Source organism: Typha angustifolia, chromosome 11 (genome assembly GCF_048772165.1).
Source record: "Typha angustifolia cultivar Huaian chromosome 11, ASM4877216v1, whole genome shotgun sequence".
NCBI lineage: Eukaryota > Viridiplantae > Streptophyta > Magnoliopsida > Poales > Typhaceae > Typha > Typha angustifolia.
Window position 1 is genome coordinate 14,900,432 of NC_133249.1, and position 17,577 is coordinate 14,918,008.

The window sequence follows — 17,577 nt, forward strand, 5'->3', positions numbered from 1 at the left end:
TATATATATATAAATTATGTACTCTTATTATAATAAAATGGGCATGATAATTACGTGTCTTTAAATTCTTTATAATAATATTATTATTAGGAGGGACTTAAAAAGATGAAGCACTTGACCTCCTCCTCTTGATTCAAGAGCAACTTCCGAGTCATTGCCAATAAATCCAATTCAAACTTCACCATAAGACTAAGTAAACTCAGCTGGAACTCGTATTAATGTCAGCGTACACTACGCTGGTTAACAAAGTTCTCCGACTTTATTGGTTGGTAGGAAGAAAATAAAGACGAGTGACAATGTTACATGGAAATCATTACGTCTATCCAATCCCAACGCGGAGTTTTTCTCTTCTCACACTCCATTCCAAAAAGCAAAAGGGGACAAACACTACTACTACTAGTAGATGGGCCCATCAAATTTATTCCACATTTTCCGCACTATTTAATCGTTCAAAATCAAATATTCAAAACCTCACATTTATTTATTTATTATTATTATTATTATTATTGATGGAAGAAAGATGACATTTTTTGCGGATAAAGCATATAAAAAAGAAATAAAAGGAGGAAGCTTTTTATAAAATAAATATGGTTAATTACGTGTCGCTATTTTACCCCTTAGAAATAAAGTTAGCATCTGTTAATATTTTTCTAGAAATTTCAATGTAATTAATTAATGAATATTTTAAAATTAATTTTTTAATAGAATTTTATTTTTTAATGGAGAGAGTGAGTGATATATGATGTAGATAATTCGGGCGGGAGGCGTAGGTTTCTAATTCTTTTTTTCCTTGAGGGCCAAAATATAATTAACCATTTTATTTATTTATTTGTTTAACCGAAACATGAGGGAGGGAAGAAAGAGCATGATTGGATGGGTCTCCGCCTCCGTCGTCTCTTTACCTCTCCGTCTTCTCCACTGACCCACTTCCCACCATTCTTTACTAAAAGTAAGCACTGTTCCTACTGATTCCAAACCCCAACCTTTTTTTCCTCCATCTCTGGGGGTAAATCGGTATACGCCTAATCCATCGAACGATCCCTACGCCCAACGACCCAAGAAAGAGAGAGAGAGAGAGAGAGAGAGAGAGAGAGAGAGAGAGAGAGAGAGAGAGAGAGAGAGAAGGGAGAGTTGGGTAATGGTCGGTGGTGAGTTTGGGAGAGGGGGAAGAGGGGAAGCCATTCATGGTGGAGTAGCCGGTGTAGTGGCGGCGGTGGGTGAGGTCGCCGTGGCCGTGTTGTGTCCTCTTGTAGGTAGAAACCCAAGAGGGAAAACACGGAAAGATCCTTCCTTTCCTTCTTGAAGAGGAGAGGGGAAAAGATGGAAGCTGTGAGAAGATCCACCACGTCGTCGAGCTTGTCGTTGCCGTCTTCGTCGGCGTCGTTGTCGTCTTCCCCTCCCTTGTCGTCGTGGATCCATCTGCGATCGCTTCTTGTTGTTGCCTCCTCCTCCTCCTCGTCTTCTACGCATCTCTCTGATCGGTGAGCCGCCCTTTAGTCTTTTTTCCCTTATCCTTTCCTTGAGACTTCTTTTTGTCATTTAAAAATTTTCCTTCTAATTTTAGGAGATTATAAAGTGTATTTATTTCTCTTTCTAAGTTTCTTTCGCCAATTAGTGGCGAGATAGCTTCCAATTGTAGTGAGGCGAAATTATATTGTGTCGTGAAACAATTATAGATATTTTGCTAAATTGGGTAGATTGTGGATCTACGAGGTAGCCAATTGTTGCTAATTCTGGGCATGGAGTTATATCAACGGCTGCTTGGGGAATAGAAGCTGCTTCCGAAATAATTTGTTTAGTTTTTCTTTTCTGCTGTCTTTGTATTGAAACTCTGGATACTGTGGGTGAGTGACTTATCTTGGCATTGCTCCATGTCACATGGACTAGCCCGTTTTAGATTATTTTTCAATTTTTAGGTTCAATCAGACTTCTCTTTTCCTCAGTTGTTTAATGTGTCTAGCGGGGTTTGTTAAAATTTTCCAGACATTGTTCTCAAATTATGGAACTGAACTTAGACGAATGACTGAGTTTGTGGATGCATGCAATAGCTTGTACATTAATAGATACAGTGCCTCAGTTCTACATGTTGGCTGTATTTTTGTTTGGAAAGAGGGTAGATTTTGTGGTGTAATTCCTCTTTTAGACTTATCTGAAATTAGTGTGTGAGTTGTAACTCTGTCAGTAGGCTTCCAAAACAAATCCCAGTCCCCCAAGGATCTCTCGAAGGACTAATTCATTTTGATTGTAATATGCATGCATAGTGGGATATGCACAATTCATTTGTCCCGTCGTTTCTTTAGGCAATTCTCCTTGTTACCTTATCTAATCTTGTGCAACCCTCCAAAATCTTGTCGTGTCTAGTCATCATTTGGAATATCCATTTTTTTTGTTCTTATTGTGTTTCAGTTGATAAATTTATGCTTATAAGTTAAAGTAGGTTTTTGCATGTCATCTTGTCAGACCTGTTGTTTTACTTTAAACTTTAAAACACAGAAGAGCTTCAAAGTATCCAAATGTCCTTTGTTAATTTTGCTATTGGCTCTGTATTCATTTTTAACATTTGCTTACATCATGTGGCTTATTTTCAGAGGAAGCCTTAGATCAGCCTGGTCTCGAAGAAAAAGAAAACATGCACTTTCTCGTAGGCAATGGTACTGTCTATTTTCAGCAAATGGAAGATTTCGTGATGGAGGGGTGAAGTTTCTTAAAAAAGTTCGCAGAGGAGTAAGCTCATAAATTTTCACAAATATGCTCTACACTTTTGTTTGCATTGTTTTCATAGAAAGACACTGAGTTTCTTAGCTAGGGTAACAAATGGTTCAGCTGGCATCCAGATCTAGCTTGAGCTAGAAACAACTCATATACACTTGAGGTCCAAACTCCAAAATGTAGACCTAGATCTTACACAATTGCTTGGTGGATCAAATAGGGTCAGACATCGTTTGGGGTTTGTTCCTGTTTGTGTTTCAGTTGGAGTTCTGTACCCCATATTTTGAACAAATTTTGTTTGGTTTTCTGTTTGGATCCATCCCATGTGAGGCACATTTCTGACCCAGTAAATTTTTAAGTCTTGATTTTCATCTATGCTTGATCAACTGGTACGGTTCAGGTTTACCCAAGTTATTTCCATCCTTAGAGACCACTTAGAAGTTAGAACTTGAAGAAAACTTTCTGTGGTCCTTTCTGTATAACTTAGATTATTTATTGAGATTCAGCTAAAACTTCTCTGATACAAATTGAAACTGGCAGAAATTTGCTAAAGCCCAAAGGAATTAGTTGAAATTAGCTGAAATTAACACAACATAAATTATCCGAGAGCAAAAGTTTGGAAAATGATTAGAACTGCTAAAACTGTCTAAATTGCTGACAGTATGGCAATTTTGGATTTTTGGAAAACTGACCACCGCTGCTGGAACTTGAAATATTGTTGGAGCTATTGTTTATTCTTCAATATCTTGTTCCTTTTCTCATTGGATAATGTTGACAATTTCTTTGTTTTTTCTCATGATAACAGGGAATTGATCCAAGCATTAGGGCTGAAGTTTGGCCTTTCCTTCTTGGAGTGTAAGATTCAAATTGTTCCTTTTCTGTTGGGAGTCTAGTAACTTCTGTTATTTTATATTAAAGCGTGGTTGCTCTAATCTGTGTTCTTTTCATTATAATCCTCTTTTTTATTTTGGAATTCTTGAACCAAGGTTTGTCTCTTGCTTTTATCCTTGGTAAAAATCTGTTGCAGATGAGTTCACCATTGCCCCTTCTCCATGTAAAGGAGTCCTTATACTTGTCGAATACCAAATTGCCAATACATCTATGTGTATGTGTATAGCTATGCATATGCACATTGAGGACTGTGCTCAAATATCGTTAAAATGGTAGCCTGTTTGCAATTAATGGTATACAATATACATACGTTCCTTAACATTTTTAGCCTGTTAATTATCATGTGATGGCACCATGACAGGAATTGATAAATTTGGGTAGTTCTAGCTTCTTTTTTGCTTCTTTTTTTTCTGCACTAATATCTGGTTTTTTTTATTAATAAATGGATGAGAACTTTATGCTAAACTTCTATAGTTTGACGGTTTGATTTTAGGCTATTAGCAAATAATCATATATAGAGAGTGACAGTGGATTGTCTGGGCATCTAAATGTTCCGTACTAAAGACAATGACATGTTAAACAGATCTATTTTTGGCTTGCAGGGAGTGTAACATTATTTTGGCAGTGCAGAGTTCTGCTATTCCCATCTTCTTTAAACAGAGGAGGGAAGAAGAATGATCAAACCTGGTGTCCCCATTATGTGCCCTAAACTGTCTATTAGAATAATACTCTTGCCTACCTACTGTATGGGCTATCTGTTCTAAGATAAGTTGGGGCTCGTACACTAGTTTTATCACATAGACATAACATGAAATGATGTGATTTGCAATAAAACCTACTTTTAAGAAGAAGAATTTGATGGGATACTCAAAGGCTAGTTAACAACTATTCTGCAGATCTTTAAAATGAGATTGATTGTGCAACACTTCCAAAAATTTTCAAATTGAGGTAGAAAATCATCTTTTTGATCTTGGAGAATTGTCTGTCCTAATAATGAATAGTAGGATTCTTAGTCAGCAATAACTTTTTGGGAGCCAAATCAAGACCTCTTTTATAGGGGTGTAAATGAGCCAAGCTTGAGTGAGCTGGCTCTACCTCAGGCTCGGCTCGAAATTACTTTTGAGCCTTATAATTCTGCTCAAGCTCGGCTCAGCTTAAGCTCGACCTGGCTCAGCTTGAGCTCGACCTGAGCCTAACTCGACCTGAGCTTAACCAAGCTTGAGCTGAGCCATAGTAGAGCTCGAGCTTGATTAGAGGATGAGGCGGTGGTGGCGTGGGCGGTAGTGGCGTGGGCAGTGGTGGCGTGGACGGCGGCTTGCCAAGGGAGGAGTAGGAGACGGATGGAGGAGATGACGATGATGAGGAGATGGTCAATGGAGGAGGAGGAGGAGGAAGCCAACGGGGTGGAGGAATAAGAGGAGGCCGACGCCAAGGAGATGTCGATGGAGGAGGAGGAGGCCAATGGAGAGTAGGAGGTGGCGGTTAGCCGATGGAGGTCGATGGAGAGGGAGGAGGTGATGGTGCGTGGGGTGAGGCTATGGGTGGTGGTCTAGTGGATGAGGGTGAGGGTGGGGTGGGGTGGGGTGGGTGAGAGTGATAAGTGAGGATAGGGAGGGTGACAGTGATGGGTGAGGGTGGGGTGGGGTAGGTGAAGAACATGTGTCAATATTTCTTTATGCTACGTGTCTTTAGTTGTAGTTAGTCAGGCTATCGAGCCTATCGAGCCAAGCCTGAGCGAGTTGGCTCCAGCTCAGTCTCGGCTCAATATTAATTTCGAGCCGATTACAACGGCTCGAGCTTGGCTCAACTTTGACCGAGCCGAGCCGGACTCGAGCTTCAGCCGAGCCGAGCTTGAGCCAAGTTCGAACTGCTCGTCAAGCTTGACAACCCTACTCTCTTATAGTAAGATCACCACTTTCGAGGGGTTACATCAGTGACCTGCTCCTATTTATAGTGAATGTATAAATGAACATACATATGTCCTTTTGCATAAACTCAAAATTTAGACCAAAGATGTGATGGCAGAAAGAAGTTGTGTTCTTCTAAGTTCTATTGCTCTTTGTCACTTGTCCTAGACTGGCAGTCGGTTACAGTTGAGTGTAGGTATAATAATGGTTGAAATTCATGAAGGCAAATCCTCTGAAGGACTTGACATTGGGGTTCTGCATTTGCTACCATCAGTTCTGGTGGTGGCAATCTTGGTTCAATATAATTTCTTCTATTCTATTTCGGTATTCGTGCTTTCCTGCTAAGAAGATGGACTCTTAATTGTATTACTTAGCGGCTTAGCCACAACTTGCTGGATATATTAAACTATTGCAAATATGCATGCTATTTGTATGATGGGCTTGGAGGAAGCACTATCTTTTTGTAAGCTTGATTATTACTGATTGCCAAGTAAGGTAAGTACACCAAGAATAAATTGGAAAGTGTAATGTGGGCTATCTTCATACTCTGAGAGGCTCCTATAGTCCTATTTAATAACTAACCAGTATCCAACTCACTGATACATGTTCAACATGGATTCTTTATATGGGAGTCTCCAAAATAGGAGTGTAATCTCCACATCATAAGCGAACTCATGCTAACCTATTTGTTTAGTATAAAACTTCTACCTAGGTTTACTCTAAATTCCTTCTCCTTATATCTACAAATGTGAAGGATATTGTCATGCTGACTGAACTACAATTTGTTGTCTAGAAACTAGAAAATTGTCAGCTGTACGCTCATCATTCTTTTAGTAAGGTAAACATGGTCAAATATGTAGTGAGGAACAAAGAAAAGGTAGGGTTAAGTGTATGGATAATCATTCTCATATGGAAAAACTTGTGAAACAATTTGAAGTGAAATGAATTTCCAAAAATCTGTTGCGCATTCTGATTTTTGTTAATGTCAGTATAAGCACATTTACTGTACATCCCTGCTACTTTATCTTGTGGTAACTGTATTAGATTTTTTTTAAAAAAAAGAATTTATAATCCTTTAACTTGTGTGACAGTAAATTTTGTATTTGGAATGTTGTGGAATGTGCATTTTGCAGTCATCAGATTTATTTATATATTTACACTACATGATGGGGTTTAGGACATAGAACTGCATTATTTTGAGCTTTGTTTTCCTAGCATGTTCTTAATGTGGTTTAGTTGCTTCTTTTTACAGCTATGATTTGAACAGCTCAGAGGCTGAACGAAATGCCATCATGATAAGGAAAAGGTACTCTATTCGCCTATCTAACTTCCCCTCTTTTTTGCAGTATTTAGATGCTGGATTAAGTTAATGGAATCAAAAGAATTGTGTGCACTTATGTAACAGTGAGGGAGCATGTATGTAGTGAATTCTAATGATAGTTGTTGACTTGATTTACTTATCCATATTTTTGGATAAGATATTATCAGACAATCAGAAGATAATCATGCTATTATTTTCAAGTTAATTATACTTTCTAGTATGTTGTCACATAAACATTTTGTCCATTTTTTACAGGAAAGAGTATGGAAAGCTGAGGCAACAATGCGAACAGCTTGCAGTTCAGTATGAAAAGGGAAATGGGTCAACTGCTATTGATGAAGTCAGTTATGAAGAGGACCCTAGTTTTGATGAGGGCCCTGAATCTCCTGGTTTTGCAGAACACAATGGAAGGGTTTCTGTCTCAGCCCAAACATTGGATGTTGTAACTTCTGCATCCAATCTATATATTGAGGAAGAAGAAGAAGGAGAAGAAGAACAAGAAGATAAAAGTAGAATAAATGTATCTACATATACAGTAGAGACAGATTCTTCTGACTCTGAATCTTCTGATGAGGAAGAATCTGAGAGCATGCAAATGTCCTCCATAGCCGAAGCGAATATGGAACCTGATCCTAAATATAGCAGGAGTTCTTCAGCTAAGGGAGACTTTTTTCAGTCCGATCGAACTTCTGAGGATTATGTCACATGGCAGCGTATCATCCGTGTAGATGCCATCCGAGCCAATCCAGAGTGGGTCTTGTACTCTGAAAAGCAAGCTGCAGTCTCCGAGGAGAAGGCCCTCCAATCTGCAGAGTCTGTTGGATTAAAGGACTACGACCACTTAGAGCCATGCATGATTTACCATGCCGCTCGTTTGGTTGCTGTTCTTGAGGCATATGCAGTCTACGACCCAGAAACTGGCTACTGCCAAGGTATGAGTGACCTCCTGTCGCCTATAGTGGCAGTGATCGAGGAAGATCATGAGGCCTTCTGGTGCTTTGTTGGTTTTATGAGAAAAGCCCGGCACAATTTTAGGCTCGATGAGGTAGGGATCCGGAGGCAGCTGAACATCGTGTCCAAGATCATCAAGTGTAAGGACTCACACCTATATCGGCATTTGGAGAAGCTGCAAGCTGAGGATTGCTGCTTTGTGTATAGAATGGTGGTAGTTCTCTTCCGACGAGAGTTGACATTTGAGCAGACTGCGTGCCTGTGGGAGGTAATGTGGGCTGATCAGGCCACTATCCGGGCAGGAATTGGCAAATCCATGTGGGGAAGGATAAGGTTACGGCCTCCACCAACCGACGACTTGCTGCTGTATGCCATTGCCGCTTCTGTTCTGCAGAGGAGGAAGTTGATTATCCAGAAGTACAGCAGCATGGATGAGATCTTAAGGGAATGCAACAGCATGGCAGGGCAGCTAGATGTCTGGAGGCTTTTGGAAGATGCTCATGATCTCATTGTTAATCTCCACAACAAGATCTGAGGCCCATTCCTTTCCCAGTTCATTCATTCTTGGAAGTCATATGGCTCAGCATTATTCTTGGAGGTTTCGGCCCGTTTCTTCAGTGGATCGACATCACTTCATTTAGTATATCCACTCCAATTTGAACAAAATTGTTGAGCTTGCTTGGATCCTGTGGTAGAGACTTCTGTATTGATTAACTTTTACGCACCTAATTATCTAACTATGTAACTTGTGGTGAATGGACAAAAAAAGTTGGCAGAATAGAGTTTGTCATATCTATTAGCCTCACATTTCTCTTATGCTTTAGCCTGACACTTTTGGTAAGCTAGTAAAGGCATCTGTCTCCATGAAAAATTTCAATTTAGAATCCATGACTTGCTACTAAAATTTACTTCTGCAACTGTACATCTATCTGTACCTGGAGAGAGAGAGAGAGAGAGAGAGAGAGAGAGAGGAATTATATCATTATATGCGAATAGCTTCATTCAAAATTAACAAACTACCCCAACTGTTCTATTGTTCTATTGACAGTTGACTACTGATTGCAACTTGGGCCAAACTAAACTGTAACTGATGCAAACAATACTAATAATAATCCTATTGAAGCCAATAGTTACTGGCCTAACACTGGCATAATCTAAATGTCTTATGCTATGCTCTCAAAACATTCCTTACCCCACGTGCATCAAATAACTCAAGTTGTTGCTGCTTTACTGAAGTTGGATTTGCTCCACAAAGTATATCATATATAAGGAGCATAGATAGATTAGGTAGAGGCATAGTTGGTAGTACTACTCCATCTACAGGAGATGTGATAGCTCCATTGGGGAGTGATGAAGAACAAAGACAACCCAAATGAGGGTTGCAACTTCCGGACATAATGAGACCCCACAGGCCAAGATGCCTATCTAAATCCTCAATGTCTTTTTGCTAGGATTGTCTTTATACCATTTCACATCATAAATCCAATGGAGATCACAATTAATGTGGCATACAAACTCTCTCTGATTTGTTTCTTTTTTTTTTCTTCTTTCTTTCTATCTTTCTTTTTCTATAGGCACATTTCTGTTAGGGTCTCTTTCAATCCGTTGGGTGAACCTCGTAGATAATATCATCTAGGGTTAATTACATTTTCACCTCCTGCACCGCCCCGTATAGCCTAATATCATATTTTACTACCCGTGTCGAAGTAAAAGTGTATAATTTACTTTTTTTTTTTATGTTACTTAAACACTCTACATCCTTTTGAGTTCACGGAAAATTTAAGCTTGTAGGTAAATTTTTTTTTATGATTCCTCTTTTAACATGGTAATTGTTTGGTTTTAAGATTTATTTTTTTTAATTGAGATATCGGAGAATTAAGAAGGAAAGAAAAAAAGATTATGCTATATCTAGACATTGCCTCTTAGTGGATTAACACTCACTACTAGAAAACCAACGGTTCATACTACATGTCTCCAATTTTTATATATTTTTTTTATTTCCAACATTGCCCTTCAAAGAAGCCGGCATCTCACCCTTTCAAACCCCCCACCACTCCCAAGTGCACACCTCACTTGGATTCAATTGTCTTCTCTCTCAACTATTTCTTTGCCATTAAAAATGGCTAATGATTAGCTAATATCACTGATATTACCCAAGTGGCTAAGTTTACCTCTATATAAAATCTCAAGTGGATTCCAAGAGTAGCTCATAGATGATAAGAAGAGACAAAAGTGTAACAATTGTGTAAGTATTATCAAGAGGATAAACATGTTCATCCATATGCAAATGTTTTTGCAATGTAAGTCCTTTTCAATCCTTTGAAGCAAAGAAGTTGATAGCTCCTCAAATCACTGTCAATTAATGGGTTGGAACACAATAAAAAGGCCAAGGTTGTGATGGCAGCTACGTGAGAGATGCACGAGTGATGAGATCGGTTTGTGGTGCAATTTAGTTTGTTTTAATATCTATTCATTATTCTGTGTTCTCCAAGGCCTGTGGAATTGCTGCCAATGAGTGAATGACACGGATTAATTCATAAATAATTTTGTGATAGTATATTAATTTATCTGTGGGTTAGGAGTAATTTATTAGTTTTGGGGTGTGTCAGGTGTGACAATGAAAGCAACCTGCTGGCTTAAACTATGTCTGCTGAATAATCTTTCTGTGTGCTTGGAGCTTGGCATATGAGTTGCAGACATGAACTAGATGATAAGAATTTGTAGAGTATTTCATTTAATATTTCCTTTCAAATGTAGAACAGTTTAATTAGGCAATAAAAAAAAGGTTAAGAGAGAAGAAGAAGAGGAAGAAGAAATGACATCATTAACATATCTTTCTCTTAAGTGCCATCAATCTAGTCACAGTAGTTCAACAAATTCCAAGAATTAATATTACTAATAAAATACTAGCAAATTTTGGTAAATATTAACAACAATACATGTAGCCCTTCCCACAGGATGAACATTTGAAATATGTTGATTAATAAACCATTCTATGTAAGCTATTCTAATTCCATCTGGGTGATGATCACAGGTGCTCACAGATTCTTATTATATTTTTTTTTGGGTTTTAGATAGTTTAATGTGCAATAATAGGTGGGAAAATTATTATTTTTGAACTAGTAAAGGATGCCAGCATTGATGTATCCTTGTGCTTGATAATGTAAGATACCTAATTGGCTAATAATATTCTTAATAACTTATATAAAAGAGACTATGTATACCTTGCTTTGGAGGGCTAGCTACATAATATAAAGGATAAGAAGATGTCATCTCAACTCATGCTATTCAACATATCTGTTAATTGTAGCTCTAACCTTAAAGGAAAGGCCAATGAGGAGAAGTGGACCTTGTTCAATAAGAGGATAAAGGTGATATCATATGCTCAACTAACTACCAAGTGATGCATGCTTGAGCACTCATCAACTTGCAACATTGATCTATTGCCACCCTTTTGTCTTTATCACTCAATCCTTTTAGCTACCAACAATGACATCCATAAATTTGTCTAAACATGGCTATCACTAGTTTCCTTTGGCTTTGATTAGACTACACATTTATAATGAATATTATCTATAAAAAAATATATAAATCATAATTTTCATCTCTGTCTATTTTTGTTATGGTATCATAGCAAAGGTCTTAGATTGAAATTCATACCGTTCTCAAATAGTTTAATAATTTTCTAGAGTAGTTGGTGAATTAATAAATATAAAATTTAGTTCAACATGAAACACCTCCAGTTTGTCCAGTAGTTAATAGATTAGTTGATTAAATGAACAATTATCTATTACGATAACAAATGAGTCATAAATTAAGTGCACAATGATCTTGTTAGAAGTTTGTCATCTACTAAGCTTTCTTAATCGATAACTGAAATTTGCACTACCGTATCTTCTTCTTCTTTTCTAATATATTATCTGATGAATATGTACATACATGAATAATAAGAGGAAAAAGATCGTTTTCACAAAAAGATCAAACTAGCTTTCTTCATTTTTTACTTTGCAAAACTAACTGTAAATAATTTGATTTTGGTTACTTCTGCAAAGTGAAAAAACGTGAATACGTGTGATCATGCAAAATTGAAAACCATTTTTTATTTTCCATGCAGATGGCTGAAAAGAAGAAGAAGAAGAAGAAGAAGAAGAAGAAGAAATAAAGTAGGAAATAGGAAAACAAACTCACTCTCTCTCTCTCTCTCTCACACACACACACACACACTCTCAAGCTTATATTTCACACACTTTATATACACACATACACACACACAAAGTTCGGAAAAAGGCGTAGTTTAACTTAACCAGCGCCGGGCTCTCAGTTTCACGGCCAGGGGGACTGTCATCTCACAGGACAGCCTCAGGACCTCCGAGAGGTCGATGGGTGTCCCGTCGGACGGCGGCAGCCACTCGAATTCGTGCAGCAGGGAGGCGACCCAGAAGCTGACCGTGGCCATCGCCATCGCCCTCCCCGGGCAGCTCCGCCTCCCGGATCCGAACGGGGCCAGCCTCAGATCCGAACCCGTTAGGGACAGGTCGAGTGCGTCCGGCTCGGCGAAGCGATCCGGTCGGAACTCGAGGGGGTCGGCCCAGACGTCCGGGTCCCGGGCGATGGCCCACATGTTGACCATCGCCGTGGTGCCAGCCGGCACGAGCCTCCCGTCAACGTGGACGTCAGACGTGGCGAGGCGGGCCCAGGAGAGGAGTGGGCCCGGGGGGTGCATCCTGAGTGCCTCTTTGATTACGTTCTGGAGGTAAGTTAACGAGGGCGGGTCGGATCCGGTCACCGCACGGTGCCTGCCCACCACTCGGTCGAGCTCCTCGTGCACTCTGGCTTGCACGTCTTGGTGGAGGACTAGCCGGGCGAGCACCCACTCTATCAGCACCGCCACGGTGTCCGTACCCCGAAATATCATTTCCTGTACATGTACATGTACATGTTAAAAAGAAATATAAATATATATATATATATATATATACACACACACACACTAAAAGTTAATTAGTAAACTATACGGGGTGCGGAGTGAAATTTTGCTTATACCCATAGGACGGCGAGCATATCGGCGTCGGATAGCTTATCCTCACCCTGCAGCGACAGCAGAACGTCGACGAAGTCGGAGCCGGCTTCGGGATCCCGGATCATCCCCTGCCGATGCTCTTGTATTATCCGGCTCACGAAGCGGTTGACTCTTGGAACGAGCCCGTCGCATCGGGATCGGATCCTCTGGAGATCCAAACCCGATAGCAGGGGGATGTGATCCGACCAATTGATCCTTCCTAACATATCATAACCTTCTTCCACCATCGCCCGCAACTCCTCCATCTCCTCGCTCTCGGCCTCGATATCGTACTTCCTTCCGAACACCGACCACATGACGTTGTTCAAAGACGCAATCTTTATCACCTTCCTGACCTCCACATGAAGGCGGTCGCAATATTTTGCTAATGTTTTTGTCATCTGCGCAGCGATCTCCGCGCGGCGCGAGCCGGACGCGGCGATTTGCTTCGGGGAGAAGAGGTGGGTGGCGGCGATGCGGCGGAGCGTACGCCAGTACACGCCGTAAGGCGCGAAGCCGATGGCGCGGTCGAACATGAGGCGGTAGGCGGTTTCTTTCACCGGGCGGTCGGCGAAGGCCGGGCTGGTGAGGATTTCCCGGGCGACGTCCGGGTCGGCCGTGACGACCAAGCGGGTGTCCCCGAGGGTGAAGGCCATGAGACGCTTGGCGTCGAAGGTTTGGGCTTCGGCCGCGAGCTTTCTATGGGCCAGGCCCACCATGAGGCCCATGCTGCCGAGGAAAGGGAGGCCCCTCGGCCCGGGGATCGAGGGGAGAGCATCACGATTCCTACTCCGCCGATACCTCCCCCAAGCTGGGCCTCCTGGATAGGCCCAGTGGAGGAGGGCGGTAGCGAAGAAGGAAAGAAAGAAGAGGAGGGAGAGAAAGAGGAGGATGGAGCGGTCGGCGACGGGGATGGGGACGCCGCATTTGGCAGCTAAGGAGAGGAGTAATACCCAACCACCTTCTACTACCGGAGAGCTCATAGCTTTGGTTTGACAAGTTGGAGAGAGCTGTGTAGTGTCTGAGGAGAGGAGGCGGCCTTGGTGGTTCCTTTTATAGCGCAAATAAAGCAATTTAAATTCCTTTTTTTTTCTAAAAAAAATAATTTTGGGTTTTGATTTTTGCAATATTTGTTATGCAATAAGAAAGAGTTGGTGGCCGAGGATTATTGGCAGTTTATTTATTTATTTTCTTTTTTTTTTACCAAGAAGGGGTAGCGCCGCCAATAACACATAACGAACAGAAAAGCAATCGAATCAGGAACCGGAAAAGGAGTGAAAGGAAAGCCACGTGGGGGTGGCGTGGTTGTATCCTGTCGGGCTCTGTGTAGTGGGGCCACATAGGAGGTGCGCAATGACGAGAGTGACCTCGGCTCATCTCCTATTCAATCGAAAAGGACCTAAGGGTGTGACCAGTGTCCTACTGTCCTCGAGAGAGAGACGTGGCCCCGTGCATCACAGCTGGCGTAAGGGATTGATTACTAGATTAATTAGTAAATAGTTGGGATTAACGTTTACATTAGATACATGAGATACAGATGCATCCATCAACTTTAAAGAGAAGCTCAAGAGAATATAAAGGAAATATATGATGAGATGTCATGGCCATGCCTATCTTTTTAGCGATTTATGGGCTATGATGTGCCACTGCCTGCCATGCTGCCTCCGTGACCAAAGGAGAGAGCTTTCAGAGATCCTTTACCAGAGAATAAAAGTAGTGATATTATATATATTCTTTGTCCCTCTCTAAGAAAGTAACTGTAGCTGAGCTTAACCTTACCTCGTATGCTACCAATTCCGTACCTACCATCTCTTAGCTTTGGGAGAAGGCTTTGGTACTCGACACTAATAATGAAAGTTTTTCTTTTCTTTTTTTTCCACCTGTCAATTTTGTAGCATGGAAGATGCTATTCATGTCTCAACTGGGGTACTAATAAATATTCTTATGCCTCTTCAATCTTTTCAACTTAGGTACTCGGTCCCTATTAATTGATGCTGTCTGTGCAGTCGATACGACGGTTCGTCCTTTTTATTATTATTATTATTATTATTATTATTATTATTATTATCCTCACCAATCAAACGAAGATAGAAAGATGGATGGATTATACTTGGTACGCAAATTTACTTTTAATGGGAAATTACTAAAAAATAACTCAGAATTTGCGTATATTATTATTAACACCATATTGGTGATTCGATCTTAATATTTTATTTTTATTATCTCACAAACACTCTTTTGAGTTAATTTTAATTTATTCAAAAGTATAAATATTATTTTACATCTAAGTTAATTTATCTTATATTTATGATAATTGATGATTAATAAAACTGATACTAGAGTATTTTTAAAACATTAAATATAAAAAGTGAGAGTTAAATAATAAATATCTATACGATAGAGTGTTGAATAATAATAAAGCCAAATTTATGGTGTTTTTTTATAAAAAAAATCTCCCTAATTTTTTGAAAGAAATTTATTTGATTTCAATAAATCCAGTCAGTATTCTTCTTGGGTATCTAATGTTCTTATTTGCCAGATATTAATATTTGCCAAGTCCAATTTCCTTCTCCATAGTAAATGCATCATGGCTTCAATTTTTGGTTCATGCTTAATTAACTATCTTACATAGCTGGAAGTGAATTTAAAACGATATTATCTGCACATAGGCCTCTGAAATCTGTTGGCTTAGATCGACCGAGTCCCCTAACTAACATCAACAACTGTTTTTCTAACTGCAATTTGGATCACCAAACTTCTACTCAACAATTCAATAACATCTCGAGACTCAGCCAAGTCATAACTGGCAAGTCCCAAAGTCAACCTGTTGAGTATAAATTGATTATTTCTTTCATAGAACCAATCAAGAATCACAACGTCCTGACTTAGTGAAATCTAAATAATATAGAGAACGCACAAAAAACTAGATTTTTTGTTGTCGTTGTTGTTGAAATTCCATACCTTTGTAGGGAATGGGCTAGTTGCTTAGTGGGCTAAGATAAAGAAAACAAACAAAATAATGCATAAATTGTAGCTATCAAGGAGTTTACTTAGAATTTCAGAGATATTGTGCAATTTCAGAGATATTGTCATATATTATTCTTAGGATACTGTCGATATCTCTGAATCATTTTAAAGATATTATTTTGATTTGATATATAATTTCACTGTAAGAAAATCAGATTTTTTGTAGTGCTTGCACACTGTTTCTCAACAACAAAGCTTGCAAGTATCTACTGCTAGTGATGAGTTAGCTGCAGTCAGGAATATGTCATGGATTTAGGCATTTAGCATTAGAGGAAGCTTTTAGGCACGAGCAAGTGGTCATTTGTTTTTTTGAGAAAACGTGAGCAAGTGGTCATCGGTATCTCCATCAGAATCATATCACATCAAAGAGGAAAAGAATGAAGTATCACATCATATATCTTCAAGAGAGCCATGTAGCTCATTCCTCCTACGTTCCAAGGAAACCATAAATAAAAGTTTGAAAGAAATCATCCAAAACACCTCTTATAATAAATTTGCACGTAACATTCTATCCTTTAATAAAATTATAATTTACATTTTATATTTTTATTATTTATAAATCAAATTTTATAAAAAAAATATCCTTCTATTAAATTAGTTAGTTAAATTTAATCAAATCTCCTGGTTACATTAACTATGCTAAAAAAATACGAAAATTCCTTCGGCCAAGATATTTTAGTCATTTTATAAATAAGGATATTTTAGTTGTTTTAAAAATAATATATCTCTATTGAATAAAATATAGTACTAATTTAAATTTAATCCGAAATATTTTCTGTATATATTTGATAAATTATAGGACTCAATTTATAAATAGTACAAAACCACAATTACAATATAAAATTAGGTGTTATATACAAAATTTCCTAGCTTATATTATCATTAACACCCTTTACTATCCTGGTATAATTTGATCCATGTATTTTGTTTCTATGATTTTAACGTCTCAGAAACAGTCTGACAGATACAATAAAGAATATTCTTTTATTTTTAAAAATAATAATCAAAATACATGTCCTTAAGGTTATGAGATAACCATACCATTGCATCTCTGAACTAACTCAAGTAAATTATGCTATATATATATAGTTAATCAACTTATGTAGCTACTCAAGGGTGACAGAGCAATTGCCCTCGGAAAAAAGTTTACAAATGGCAGATGAGTCCCACATTAATTAATTAATTAATTAGCTTATTTTATTTGCTTCTCTAGTTAAAGAAACCCCGGACTTTCCTCTATTCCGTTTCGGTCCCCACCTAACTAATACTTCTATATTTTCTATCGCGTTGTCCCATTTCAATATGGAATTGGCTGTATGTATATATATACACAAACTTGACCTTCGTACACAAATCTAGTAGTTAAAAATTAATTACTAGTTAATAGGTATCCTAACTTTAGATTAAGATCTCGAGTTCCATAAATTTATTACTTTAACCCTACCCTATACAGTTGAGCTACGAACAAGCTAGGCTTAGCTCGCCAAGCCAAATAAGCGGATATGAGCTGAGATTTCTAATAAGCAAATATAATAAACCAAATAAGCAAATATAAGCTAGACTTAGCTTTTTAGTTACTAATAATAAATACACTGCAAGAAAATTTTCTTAAGAAATTAAGAAAAAAAAATGTCAATGTCATCCAAATGTACAATATAAACTATAAGAAACAAACCTATTAATCATAATTGTTATTAGATAAAAACCTTGAA

At 38.7% G+C, this 17,577-nt stretch overlaps 2 protein-coding genes across 2 annotated transcripts; one reads left to right on the forward strand and one right to left on the reverse strand.

Annotated features, from left to right (window-relative positions):
• The first annotated feature begins 857 nt into the window (after positions 1-857).
• Positions 858-8,584, forward strand: LOC140769897 (rab GTPase-activating protein 22-like). The gene is made up of 5 exons (XM_073110785.1): positions 858-1,481; positions 2,589-2,724; positions 3,515-3,564; positions 6,760-6,813; positions 7,084-8,584. Exons 1-5 carry the CDS (start codon positions 1,321-1,323, stop codon positions 8,312-8,314), a joined length of 1,632 nt encoding a protein of 543 aa, XP_072966886.1. The 5' UTR covers positions 858-1,320; the 3' UTR covers positions 8,315-8,584.
• A 3,279-nt stretch (positions 8,585-11,863) lies between these two features.
• On the reverse strand, positions 11,864-13,954 carry LOC140770311 (cytochrome P450 78A9-like). The gene is made up of 2 exons (XM_073111446.1): positions 12,823-13,954; positions 11,864-12,697 (listed from the first exon to the last, which is right to left on the reverse strand). Exons 1-2 carry the CDS (start codon positions 13,819-13,821, stop codon positions 12,074-12,076), a joined length of 1,623 nt encoding a protein of 540 aa, XP_072967547.1. The 5' UTR covers positions 13,822-13,954; the 3' UTR covers positions 11,864-12,073.
• Positions 13,955-17,577: the final 3,623 nt, after the last annotated feature.